Source organism: Nycticebus coucang, chromosome 1 (assembly GCF_027406575.1).
Source record: "Nycticebus coucang isolate mNycCou1 chromosome 1, mNycCou1.pri, whole genome shotgun sequence".
In the NCBI taxonomy this organism is placed as follows: Eukaryota; Metazoa; Chordata; class Mammalia; order Primates; family Lorisidae; genus Nycticebus; species Nycticebus coucang.
This window is the reverse complement of record NC_069780.1, coordinates 168,439,579-168,452,585: the sequence shown is the minus strand read 5'-3', so window position 1 is coordinate 168,452,585 and position 13,007 is coordinate 168,439,579. Positions and strand designations below refer to the sequence as shown.

At 42.1% G+C, this 13,007-nt stretch overlaps 1 protein-coding gene across 2 annotated transcripts in view; it reads right to left on the bottom strand.

Annotated features, from left to right (window-relative positions):
• The window catches only part of ADAMTS12 (ADAM metallopeptidase with thrombospondin type 1 motif 12), a 321,601-nt gene that overhangs the window by 131,767 nt on the left and 176,827 nt on the right, over window positions 1-13,007 (bottom strand). For both annotated transcript variants that reach the window (XR_008380258.1, XM_053592503.1), the window contains exons 4-5: window positions 7,051-7,247; window positions 5,955-6,038 (exon numbers count right to left, since the gene is read on the bottom strand). Coding sequence is in view for 1 of the 2 variants with exons in the window: in XM_053592503.1 (XP_053448478.1) it covers window positions 5,955-6,038; window positions 7,051-7,247 (281 nt within the window). In the remaining variant the exon portion in view is untranslated. The remainder of the gene's footprint in view (window positions 1-5,954; window positions 6,039-7,050; window positions 7,248-13,007) is intronic.

Sequence of the window (13,007 nt, the reverse complement as noted above, 5' to 3'; positions counted from 1 at the left end):
CTTTCTTCTGTTTTCTTTCTATTATTTGCTGTCATGACCATATCATCCAGTTCCCTAAATCTTCTGAGTTTGACATTGCCCGTGAAGAACAGGGAAGCTATTATCCAAATCAAACTCACCAGTGACACTTTCTGCAGTGACTCATGTTCCAATGGACAGAGTCCAGGCACCACATTGGATATACATTTAGTTCCATTGTGTGTGCTTATGGTGTGAATATAATTACCAGAGAAGAAATCGTCCATGTAATACATCACTGTATGAGTTTTATATTGTAGTAGATGTGTTGAACTTTATTCAAGTTAATATTATGTTTATTCTACATTTCTTCAGTATGTGAAGTAAAGATCAGAAGATCATTGGCATTAAAAGAAAGGACAAAGTCTTAGATTAAGAAATATGTAGATGGGCTGCACCTGTGGCTCAGTGAGTAGGGCGCTGGCCCCGTATACCAAGGGTGGCAGATTCGAATCCGGCCCCGGCCAAACTGCAATTTAAAAAAAAATAGCCAGGTATTGTGGTGGGTGCCTGTGGTTCCAGCTATTCAGGAGGCTGAGGCAAGAGAATCACCTAAGCCCAAGAGCCTGGAGGTTGCTGTGAGCTGTGATGCCACAGCACTCTACCAAGGGTGACAAAATAAAACTGTCTCTAAAAAATAAAGGAAGAAAGGAAGGCAGGCAGGCAGGCAGGCACAGAGAAAAATTCAAACCCAAATAACAAAGCATAATTCTCACTTGGAAAAAATAAACAGTCCTGGAGAAACTGGACACACACACACCCCTACATACTCACACACTTATACACTCAACTGAAAATTAATTTCCCTATTCAAATAGCCATGAATATTACAGCTTATTAGAGTCAAGGTGGCCTCATGGGCAGAAGTAGATGGAGCCCTTTCTCCTTGGCTCACAGAATCCCCGGCATGGGGCACACAGTTCAAAGTAAAATCTCATTAGATCTGAAAAACTCGATTTTTCTGCATTGTCCTTTTATATATTGGCTTGACTCACTATTTGAAAGAACTTATGTACCAATCTGTGTGTATCTGTTTAAAAAAAGTGAATCTTTACCAAGGTCCAGTCTCCCTTATTCCTGACTCAAATTCAGTGTCAGCAATGAAGGACACATCTTCATTGCCATGGAGACAGTGGAGTTACCTTCCAGATGTTGCAGCACAAACTCTGTCCCCAGGTTTTGTTGTTGTTGTTGTTTTTAATCATAATGAAGAGCCCATTTCCCTGAAGGACCTTAGAATTATGCAGGTGTGGGAGGAGGCAGGCAGAGTTTGATCGGCTGCTTTCTCTCCTGCCTCCAGCACAATCACACTGTTTCCTTTCTGTCACAAGATGTCTCAGTTCTCCATTTTGTGGCCCAATAGTAATGATGTGTCCACTGCCCCTGGTAGACATGGTACTAGTTTAAGACTAAAGCCACTGCCCAAGCAGGTCCCTCTACCTGGAAGCCCTTCCTCCCTACCTAATTCCTTCTTATTCTCTAAAACCCAATTTGCACATCCAAGTACCCTTTGCTAGCCTAGTATTTTTATACTCATGACTATTTCAATTTGGAATTTTCTGTTTTTATGCTTTTGTGCAGTAGACTCTGAGTTCCTCAGATCCACAAAAATGAGACTTTATATTTGTATCTGCAGTGGCCAGGATAGGGTTTGACATGTGGCCGATGCATCACAACTCTCCGCTCACTTCTGCATGAAGAAAAAATGTCCGTGGAGTGATGATGGGACTCCTCAGAGCTGCTAAGCTCAGGTCAGCTTGTTCCTGAGTAATCACAATGCAGTTCCTCACTCTCTGCTTCCTGTGTCTGCTAAGGCCTGGGATCTTCGCTGTCTGTTTTTATTGGGGCTGTTCATTAGTCAAAGACCCTAAGAACGGCTTGAGCTATTTTCTGGGAATCAGGGAAACAAGAATTATAAATTGCAATTCTGCAGTTAACTTGCATACCTTACACCAATGAGAAATTCTACAAAAGCTTGAATGAAGGTAATGTTTGGCAAGTAGGAGGCAGAAAGCCATGGATTTCTGAAGCAAATTATTTTTGTCTCTTTGCACTTTCAAAACCAGGTCTGAAAGAATGTAAACAATGTAATTGTAAACAATGTAGATGTAAAAGTCAGAGGGGCAACGGCAGATCAAATTCTAAAAAACTTCTTCACTGGCAGCAAGATGCCATAGAGACACACTGGTGGCCTTTGTTTCCTGGAAAGAGACATGGAGATCTAAGTACCTGATCCGTGGAAGCCACATTTGAAGTCCTACTAGTGATGCGGCTGGGACTACACAGGGTAAAGACTTTTCCTTCTTACATCCAAAAGAACCCTCTTTTTTTTTTTTTGTTTGTAAACAGTAAATACTTCTGCATATCTATAAAAGCTCAACCATTATGAAAAAGTCAAATTGTTTTCTCTAAGTATAATTCTCAAAAAGTGTAAAACAATTATCATACAAATATACCGTGAGCAGATGTTAAAGATGAATTTAACTCACTAGCGAGGAGAGAGACAAGGGAACCCAATTCATTAATGAGGAGGCAGGCAAGTTGGCAAAGCTGGTTCAAAGGCAGATGCAAGGAACAGATAGCGACTATGGCCAAGTGGAGGAAAAACTGCTGGAATAAGATTGCTAAATTAGGGTGGCGCCTGTGGCTCAAGGGGTAGGGTGCTGGTCCCATATGCCGGAGGTGGTGGGTTCAAACCCAGCCCCGGCCCAAAAAAAAAAAAAAAAGATTGCTAAATTAGATGATACAGAATTAGATACCAATTTTTATCAGTCTGCTTCCACAGACCATTAAAACCATAATCTTCAGGGTTATCTCTTTGCTGGACACAAATCATTGTCACCTCAACTAGACAAACGCATCTGCAATCTGTCAGTTTTCTACATGTCAGCATCTAACTTTACCACATCTGGGGGGTAATCAATAGAAAATGATAATTAAAGGTACATTCTCACAGAGTCAGATCATATTAAACACTGAAAGGATACATAGTTTTTATTTTGCCTGGTTTTCAAGTTTTGGATAAATTTTCTTGACCAAAGGATCAAAGGCAGAGAAATAACATCCCCATTGGTATTCCAAGGAAAATGGGGTTGATAGGGGAGAGAAGAAAAATAGATCCAGACTCCAGGGATCATCTTGAAAATAATCTTTTCTTTTTCTTTCTTTCTTTTTTTTTTTTTGAGACAGAGTCTCACTCAGTCACCCCGGCTAGAGTGCAGTGGAGTCATCAGCTAACTGCAACTTGGAGCTCCAGGGCTCAAGTGATCCTCCTGCCTCAGCCTCTCAAGTAGCTGGGACTACAGGTACATGCCACCATGCCTAAATTTTTTTGCTATTTTTGGTAGAGATGAGGCCTTATTCTTGCTCACACTGGTCTCAAATTCCTGAGCTCAAAAGATCCTCCCACCTTAATAACGCACCCAACCTAAAATAACCTTCTAACTGATTGCAGAGACTTTCCCTATTAAGAAAACAATAAACTCTGCCTTGGCATTCTGACTGCAGATGTCTTGCTGACAGAGAGATGAATGATACCTTCTCCACATACCTATAAATTTCAAGGGCATTTCATCTGGTTGGCTGGTTCCTTCATTCATTACATTTCATTTCATTCATTTATTCATTCATTCATTCACATCCCAGGCACTGTTTTAAGTACTGGAGAGATAACAGAATAAAGAAGCATAGCTCATAGAATTCACATTCTGGTAGAGGCTGAGATAAGCAGGAGAAGAGTAAACAGCAGAGAATACTAATGAACCGTCATTCTGCGATGGAGGGGTAGAGGGACCAGCTTCAAGCAGGTCAGTCACTGAGACCTCTCTGAAGAGGCAACACTTAAATAGGGGCCAGAGGGATGAGAAAAACTTCCAGCCGGGGGCAGAACCACGTATTGGGAACACAAATGCATAGACTCTGGGCCTGAAAAGTGCCTCTTGTGTTCTAGAATCCTTCCAAATGCCTGTAAGTGTGAGAGTGGGAAACAAGGGAGAGGGAAACAAGGAAGAACTGGAAAAGTGGGCAGAAACAAGATCATGAAAGTCGGCCAGGCGTGGTGGCTCGTAATCCTAGCACTCTGGGAGACTGAGGCCGGTAGATCACCTGAGCTCAGGAGCTCAAGACTAGCATAAGCAAGAGCAAGACCACATCTCTACTAAAATGAGAAAAGGCCAGGCTGGGCATGGTGGCTCACGCCTATAATCCTAGCACTCTGGAAGCAAGAGAATTGCTTGAGATCAAGAGTTGGAGGTTGCTGTGAGCTATGATGCCATAGCACTCTACTGAGGGCCACAAAGTGAAACTCTATCTCAATAAAAATAAATAAATAAAAATAAATCAATAAAAGAAAAAAATTAAAATTAGAAAAAGCTAGCTGGGTGTTGTAATAGGTGCATATAGTGCCAGGAACTTGGGAGGCTGAGGCAAGGGGATTGTTTGAACCCAAGAGTTCAAGGTTGCTATGAGCTGTGACACCACAGCACTCTACCCAGGGTGGCAGAGTGAGACTCTGTCTCAAAAAAAAAAAAAAAATATATATATATATATATCATGAAATTTTCTTTCTTTCTTTTTTTTTTTTTTTTGTAGAGACAGAGTCTCACTTTATGGCCCTCGGTAGAGTGCCGTGGCCTCACACAGCTCACAGCAACCTCCAACTCCTGGGCTTAGGCGATTCTCCTGCCTCAGCCTCCCGAGTAGCTGGGACTACAGGCACCCGCCACAACGCCCAGCTATTTTTTTGTTGCAGTTCGGCGGGGCTGGGTTTGAACCCGCCACCCTCGGTATATGGGGCCGGTGCCTTACCGACTGAGCCACAGGTGCCGCCCTATCATGAAATTTTCTACAGGCCACAGTAAAAAATTTTTAATTTTTTCTAAAAGTATCATGAAATTTTCTACAGGCCACAGTAAAAAATTTTTAATTTTTTCTAAAAGAAACAAAGTTACTAAAGGGTTTTATGCAGTGCAGACATAAATGATTAATTGTGGAGGCATGAAAAGTGATCATCCATGGAGAATGGATTATGAGGGCAAGGCTGAAAACAGGAAAACCATTAGGAAGTTGGCTGCAGCAGCCTACGTGCCATATGATCAGACCTACCAACATCATGACTGCAGAGATGACCAACTATAATAGCTTAGATATGTATTTTGGAGGTAAGACCATTGTGGGCCTTGCCATGGGATGTGGAAGATATGACAAAAGGGATCAAGAATGACTGCTAGCCCATATTCACTGATCCTATTCACTGAGATAGGTAAACTGGTGGTTTGAGGAACGGAAAGAGGCAGACTTGAGATCATTTAGGCAGGAAGTAATCAAGAATTCCATTTTGGATTCCTAAATTTTCAAGATTGAATGGGCTAGGACACATGCAGTTTGGGAAGTGAGATAAACAACTGGATAGGAGTCTGAAGCTCAAGGATGAGTTCTGGGCTTGAAGCGTCAGTGGGGACTCTCAGCTTGTAGATGACAGGTATATCTCTGAAAATAGATGACATCACCAAAGGTGAAGACGCAGATAGACAGAAGAGCCCAAATCCAAGTGACTTGCATTAATATACAGGAGGTAAATTGAAAGGAAACATAGCAAAACATTCAACACTTCCATGTCTTTCCAGACTTTTAGAGAAACCATGCAACCACATCATGATTTAGTCTGTTTCCATTGCAGGCCATTCTTAATGACGGTTGTAAGGCTAATTTGTGTCCTATCAGATGCAAGAACTGTCAGGTGATTCCAAATATGGAAATGTTCTCCATCTCCCACTCAACATTGCTGAAGTCCTCAGAAAATAACATGGAAATGTATTTTCCTTTTCAGTGGGCTTCCAAACCTTTCTGATGCCTTCTTTCTTATCAAGAGCTCTCCTGAGCAAAGGAGATAGGAAGTAGGAGCATACTGGCAGAAAATAGAGGGGAAACATTTTTACCTCTTCTTCTTCAAGCAGAATGAGCCGAACCACCACAATGTGAATTGCATTGCCAATGCTTGGGTTATAGAACAGTCCAGTGACCTAGAGTTGGAAAAGAAAATAAATAAATGCTGGGGAAAAATAGCATTGTATTTTTCTGTACAATAGCAATGTACACCATGTATAAGGTTATCTTACAGGTCAGAAATTTTTGGTGGTGTGCTAAGAGGGAGAGATATACCCATAGCCCAATCCACATTAAGATATTTAAAGGTAGTCTTTGAGAATGATTGATTGATTGGCTGTGCACTTGAGGGATTAATACCTTTCTTTAACTCTTTCTCTAGCTCATAGTATTCCCTGCTTTTATTATCAGTCAAATAATTTTTCCCTTCTCAACAGAACTAACAGCCTCTCTCTGGGAAGGCAGAAAACATTAATAATGCAAAGAAGAAGCTTGAAAATTGGAGCCATGAACTTTACTCCAATTCTATTAATAGTTCTAACTAGTTTGAGAAAATTATATTCTAATCCTCAACTCTGTTTTCTCATTTTCTCATTAACAGAAACTGATGAGATGGTATGGCAAAGACATACTAAAAGGACTGAGTCATGTGATAAATTCCTAGTAGACGTATGTAAATAATGTTATAAATTTTTCTCAGGACACACATTTTTAAGGGAAAGACAAATTTGTCCTGAATTTCCATTTATTAATCTTTAGGCAGGGAATAGACTTATAAAGGTGTGTATACATGCATGTATACATAAATACAGTAGAACCTCCATGGTTGACCACCTCCCCTCCCTACGTTGACAACCTCTTTAAGTGACCTAATTTTCATAGACTGGACATGCACCACATGTACATATTAATACAGTAGGCATCGTTCCTTATGTTGACCCCCTCCGTTTGTTGACCAGTTTGTTACGGTCTCTTGGGTGGTCAACATACAGAGCTCCTACTGTATGTATATATATTTTATACATACACATGTACATATATGTATGAAAATAAGTTAAAAGGACAAAAAAATTATTTCTTATTTGGCTGGGGGAGCATTTCCAGTGATGTCTTTCAACAGTCAGCCCTCCCCCATGCAATCTGGAATACCATGTTCATGATGGTGAGGATATAGGACTCCACATTCTCACTCCCGTGATACTCAATCATCTTCGTGTCAGCCACGACCAGTGTCTCCACCCACCGCTCCTTGCTGATGGAACGCCGTGAAAGGCTTCTGCTGGGCAAGTTGTTCCTCTCCCACTTCTCTCGCTGCAGCTCTTGCTTCTGAGTGGTTTCAACAGTGTCTAAACATTAAACATTAAGACAGTGGTCGAATTCTCTATATGTCTTTACATGTGTTTATAAAGAACCAAGGCTGTAAGTTTAATGTATGTTTAATAATGGATGAAAGCAAAGTTCTTACATACATGACAGAAACACAAGATCATTTTAAATGGATATGACTGAGGTAACTCAAATTTAAATCTAACAAAGAGGTTCAAAAAGTACTTCTTTAAAATGGTTATTCATTCCATTAAATTATGTTTTCCACTACTAAAAAGACAATAGAGAATGGGAACTTTTTCTTCTCCTTTTCCTCTAAATTATTTGGTATCTAGTACGCTAAGCTTTTCAGTATCAAATTGTTCATCCTCATGAATGAGGGAGGTACATATTCTTCGCTCCGTTTTGCAAATGTGAAAATTTATGTTCAAAGTGGCTGGATAAATAATTTCCCCAAAGTCATGCAGCCCATCCAGCTAGTAAAAGATGCAGGATTTTCTGTGCCTTAAAAGCATGAGTTTCTCATAATATCCTCTTGTCTCTTCTTACATCCCCATTCATTAGTTTTGGCCCTGTTCTTGGAAGCATCTGGAATAACACCGCCTCCTGCAGTCCTGCCTCAGACTTTGAATTGGGACAAGCATCTCTACATCCTCCCATCTCCCCCAGCGCTCTGCAGGTTATAGGTCACACTGCAAATCAGGTCACACTGATTTGCTGTAACCCTTGTTGGATCCCAGTGTCACTGGCCATGTGAAGTTAGAACACCTTAAGCAATATTGATGGAAGAAAGGAAAAGTCATCATAGGCCTAAATAAATTCAATCCATTGTTTTGAGTGTTACTTCAAAATAACAATACTTTGATGTAACACATTTTGGAAATAATCTGGGATTAAGTAAACATTGGAGGGAAGCCCTATAAGCATTTATAAATGGGGAGATGGTAACTCCCCATCTGTGTTACAATCATTTTCTATTTTCCTTCTGCACTTACTCTGTGTGGAAAAATATGAATTCCCTAAGAAATATCTGGAGACTTTACCAATGAGTTCTAACTCTCTGCACTACCCCCAGTTCCCTATCAGCCTCTCATCCCTTTTTCAAAACCACTATCTGTCCAAGCCAGGCAGTTACCCTTAAGCCTGTGTGGGCTGGTGTTTTCTAGAAAGGGCATTACAGACCGGGCTGAGGACAAGATCCCATCAACACCATCCTCTTAGCTCACCTTCGCTGTCAGAGACCCTGCCAAGCATGCAGCCCTTTCATTAAAGCTAGACCCTGGGCCCCCAGCTGCAGCCTGGATCTGACAGAGGTTGGCCTCTCATCTTGGGCCCTCAGATGTCTAAAGGTAGAAGCTGGCAGCAGACTGTCACTGGTGAGAAACTGGTAGAAAAGAGTAGTAATTTCTCTGCTTCCCTTAGTCCTGTCCTGTCCTTTTCTTACTTATCCTTTCCTTTCTCTCTCTTCCTCCTTTTATCCCACAGTGTTAAGAGAATTGCTACAGGCTATATGTTCATGTCTTGCCAAAATGCACGTGCTGAAGTCCTAATCCCCAGTGTGATGGTATAGGAAGTGGGGTCTTTAGGTAGTAATTGGGCTTAAATAAGGTTATCAGGGTGGATACCCCATCATGGGATTAGTGTTCTTATATGGAAAGGAAGAGACACCAGAGCACTCATGTGCTCTCTCTCCCCTTCTCTCTCCCCACCCCACCCTCTCCATGTGGCTCACAGCAGGAGGGCAACGCATCAGAAGGAGGACCTTCACCAGACACAAATCTGCCCATTCCTTGATCTTAGACTTCCAATCTCTAGAACTGTAAGAAATAAATTTCTGCTGCTTAAACACCTAGTCTATAGCATTTTGTTAACTTCAGCCTGAGCTAATAAGAATTTTAATACAGAAATATCTTTAAAGCCCATCAACTTCCTTTTGCTTTTCCAGAAAATAGGTGAATTATTCAGTAAATGGCCACATAAGAGGACACGTGGAATGAGAAGTGGGGTCTGGTAATGGCTCATATCTATTTTAAATTTTTCAAAAAAACCTACATTTTGCACTTGCTAAGCACATAGACCAATATTTCACTTAATTATGCCAACAATTCCATGAGATAAACCCTATTATCAATATTATTACCATTGTATTTATGAAGAAACGGAGGCTCAAAGAAATTAGGTATTTTTTTACAAAGCCACAGCAAAGGGCAGAGACAAGATCCAGCCAAGTCTGTGTGACTCCACTACAGTAACAGCAGACATGTACACACCAGTCTCTGTGGGCAAGGCCCACACCACCTGACCAATCCAGGCAGAGCAGTAAGGGATGACCAACCTAATTGTGGCCAAGGCAACACAAACGCATGACAGTTTCGTTATTGGATTCCCAAGCAAAGGGATAGCAGTTCCATTACAGATAGTATCAGAACTTGGCAGAGGTGGTGGGACTTGAATTAGACCCCCTCGAGACTCTGTTGGGGAGAGGAGCATATAGATTCGGACTGACTCTGCTGAGTCCTGATAAAATCATCTTAGATTTGACAGAAGAAATGTTTCTGCGAAGCAACTTTAGAAGGTACAAGGAGCCAGCCCTAGACATTTATCTCCAAAGCCTAATGATAAAGCCAGCTAGCTCTTCGGGATGGATGAGGTGCCAATGAGAACCCACCCCTCCCCACCCCATCCCACCCCCACACACAGTATTTAAAGAGCCCTCTTTGGGGCTGGCATAGCCAACACTTCCTTGCACATCTCCATATGAGTTCTTTCCACCCAGCTATAATTCCCTGCTACTTGAGTGGCTCCCCAATCAGGGTTCACCCAGCTAAAGGGCCAGAAAAACATTCCCTCTAGCTTTCCCCGGAGCCTAACACCACTCTTGACACACTATGGCGCCCAGTAAACGTCTGTTGCCCGGGCGGGTGAAGGAAGAGCTGAGGAAGAGTCAGAGGGACTTACAAGCTACACGGAACTGCGAGAGTTGTCTATTTTTTCTCATGTAATGATTTGTTTCAGTCAGAAGGTTCTCCGCATTGAAACTGTTAAGCATTTTGAGGACAGCGCCCAGTGCTGGCAGAGGATGGCCTTTCCTAAACCTGGAGCTGAGCCTGGGTAGGTGTCTGTCCAGTGTTGGCTGAAATGTCCAGGGTCCCCTCAGCACTAGCAGAGCAGAGGTCCGAGAGATCCCGAGAGAATACAATTTACTGAGTACTTTTCCTTCCCCCAGTGCTCCAGGCAGCACCTCACGAAGCTGTCTCTCTCCCTTACCGAGTTCCCGGTAGCAGGCCCCTCACCCTCTCTGAGTCTCAGGGTCCTCTGCAGAAGGGCATGGAATACATCTCGGCCAAGTCACACAGACAATGGAAGACTCTGGAAATTACAAACTTTATGGCACATACAGGGATGCTTTTCAGTGTGCCAGTGGATTCCAGTCTCAGCACTGGAGGAGGCTGCCCCCTCTGCTCAGGGAATGGCCCAAGGCCCTTCCTCAACTCTTTCCTCATCTGAATTCTCTTCTACAACTTCACATCACATTTCCTGTAGAAAAGGAGGAGGTTTATCTCTTCCCTCATCCCCAGAGTCCCTCAGAAAATGAGTGTTCTAATCAATAAATGTTAACTTGGTGAGACGGTAGTAATCAAGCTGAAGGTCAAGAGTAAAGAAATCTTTGAGTGCACTAATAAGAGAAACATAGCACAGAGATCTTGAGAAACCATCTGCTCCGCCTTTCAACAGACAGCAGCAAAGCAACTCCATGCTGATGGGACTTCGTCTTTAAAGAGGTGCTGTTGACCTGTGGTCGCATTCATTTACATGTGGCCATGTTCACAGTTCTTTCCATCTCACACTCCAACTCACAGATAGAACATTTTACAATGTTATATTGCATGGCAATTTATTATAAATATAGTACTTACATACATTTAGGTTTTAAAATGTTCTGTTTTCCTCCTACCATGCACAATTCCTTCCTACTCTACCCAGAACCTAGGCCAAAATTGGTCCATTTTCGTACAGTTTTCCTCTGGGGGGGGGGTATCTTTTGTAGGTAGGTTGGTTTTATTTGGTTTCTGGTTTGCTCCTTCAGTGAGAATGATACTTTTCAAAGTTTCAGCTTTATGTAGGTGTCTGCTTCCAGGTCTCCCCTTTCTAGGGATGCAGACACTTGTCATTTGCCTCTTAGACACAGGTTCGTAAGATCCAGACCTCAGGGCTCCAAAGGAATCCCTGGTCTTCAGCATTTGGGTAACTTCTGGTGTCTGCATTGCCATCGTTTTGTCTCTCCCTTGCTCCCTTCCTTCCTCATCTTCTCTCTCTTTTGCTATTTCTTTTTGCTTCTGAGAACTTTGTTCATGTTCTTTCCCACTCTGCTATCCATGCTTGAAGAAAAGAAATATATATTTTAAAGCTCTCATTCAAATTTTTAAGTTTTCCATATTGAGGGAGTAGGGTTGGGGTTTCTGCAAGCTGTCTATCTAGTGTACAATATCTTTGCATCATTTTTCACAGTGAAATTTAGCCTCATTGTACTTACAAAATACATAATTTATAAGAATGATTTTGTCAAGTAGAAAATGCTGTATCCAGTTTGTACAACTCTATGGGGAACGTACAGTTTCCCAGTGTGGTATAAGAATTTGTTTTCTAAATAGTCTAAATGCATTGAACACATCATTTTTTTTCTTAGGCCTCTGTGGCATCAAAGGGCCTGACAAGGGAACTAGCAACAGGAGAAACTCGGGAGACATCAATTATAATCCTGGAGATTTTTTTTTTTTTGTAGAGACAGAGTCTCACTGTACCGCCCTCGGGTAGAGTGCCGTGGCGTCACACGGCTCACAGCAACCTCTAACTCTTGGGCTTACGCGATTCTCTTGCCTCAGCCTCCCGAGCAGCTGGGATTACAGGCGCCCGCCACAACGCCCGGCTATTTTTCTGTTGCAGTTTGGCCGGGGCTGGGTCTGAACCCGCTACCCTTGGCATATGGGGCCGGTGCCCTACTCACTGAGCCACAGGCGCCGCCCAATCCTGGAGGATTTTGTATCAGCTGCAATCATGGATTACTTTTCTTTTGTAACAAGCGTCAGAAAGATAATCTGTAGTTTTCTTCCTTTGAGTAAAGGTCAGAATGATATTATTCTTGTTCTGAACCAAAGGTATGATTTTATCTATTAACAAATGAAGCAAATACAAAGGATTTGTCACTGTTAGTTCTCTTATGCCAAAGAGGGGTGACTAACTATGTTTCACTTAATTTTCTTCTGCTGGGGTGAGCCCACTGTTTTAGACACCATCTCTTGGACAAGGAAAGCTTTCTTTACAAGGAAGAACTGGGCTGTGTGTCAGTGATCTCTATAACTCAAGATTCAGCATAGAACCTGGAGATCTACGTATGGTATAGTATGTGTGGAATGAGTGCTGGATTCATTTCCTTAATATTTTTGTTTGTGGGGGGTGGGGCAATATATAGAGCACTAAAAAATAATGGTATTCACAATCCAGTGAATCTGATCTGACTTTGATCACTCATACATCAAACATGAGTTTTGGGGGACCTGACTTTGAGACAGTAACTAAAATGATTTCTCTAGAAAAGTTAAAAGTAGATAAACCACCAAGGGTTCATTTGGGCTCCATGGAAGTCACTCATTTGCTGGTGTTGAGCTGTTCCTAAATAGCTTTCTGAAGACAAGACAAGGGTGGCAGGACATTTGGTCTTTCCCAAGCTTGAGGACAGGTCTCAAAATCCTCCTTTTTCTCCCTCCCATGCTGGGTGGGCC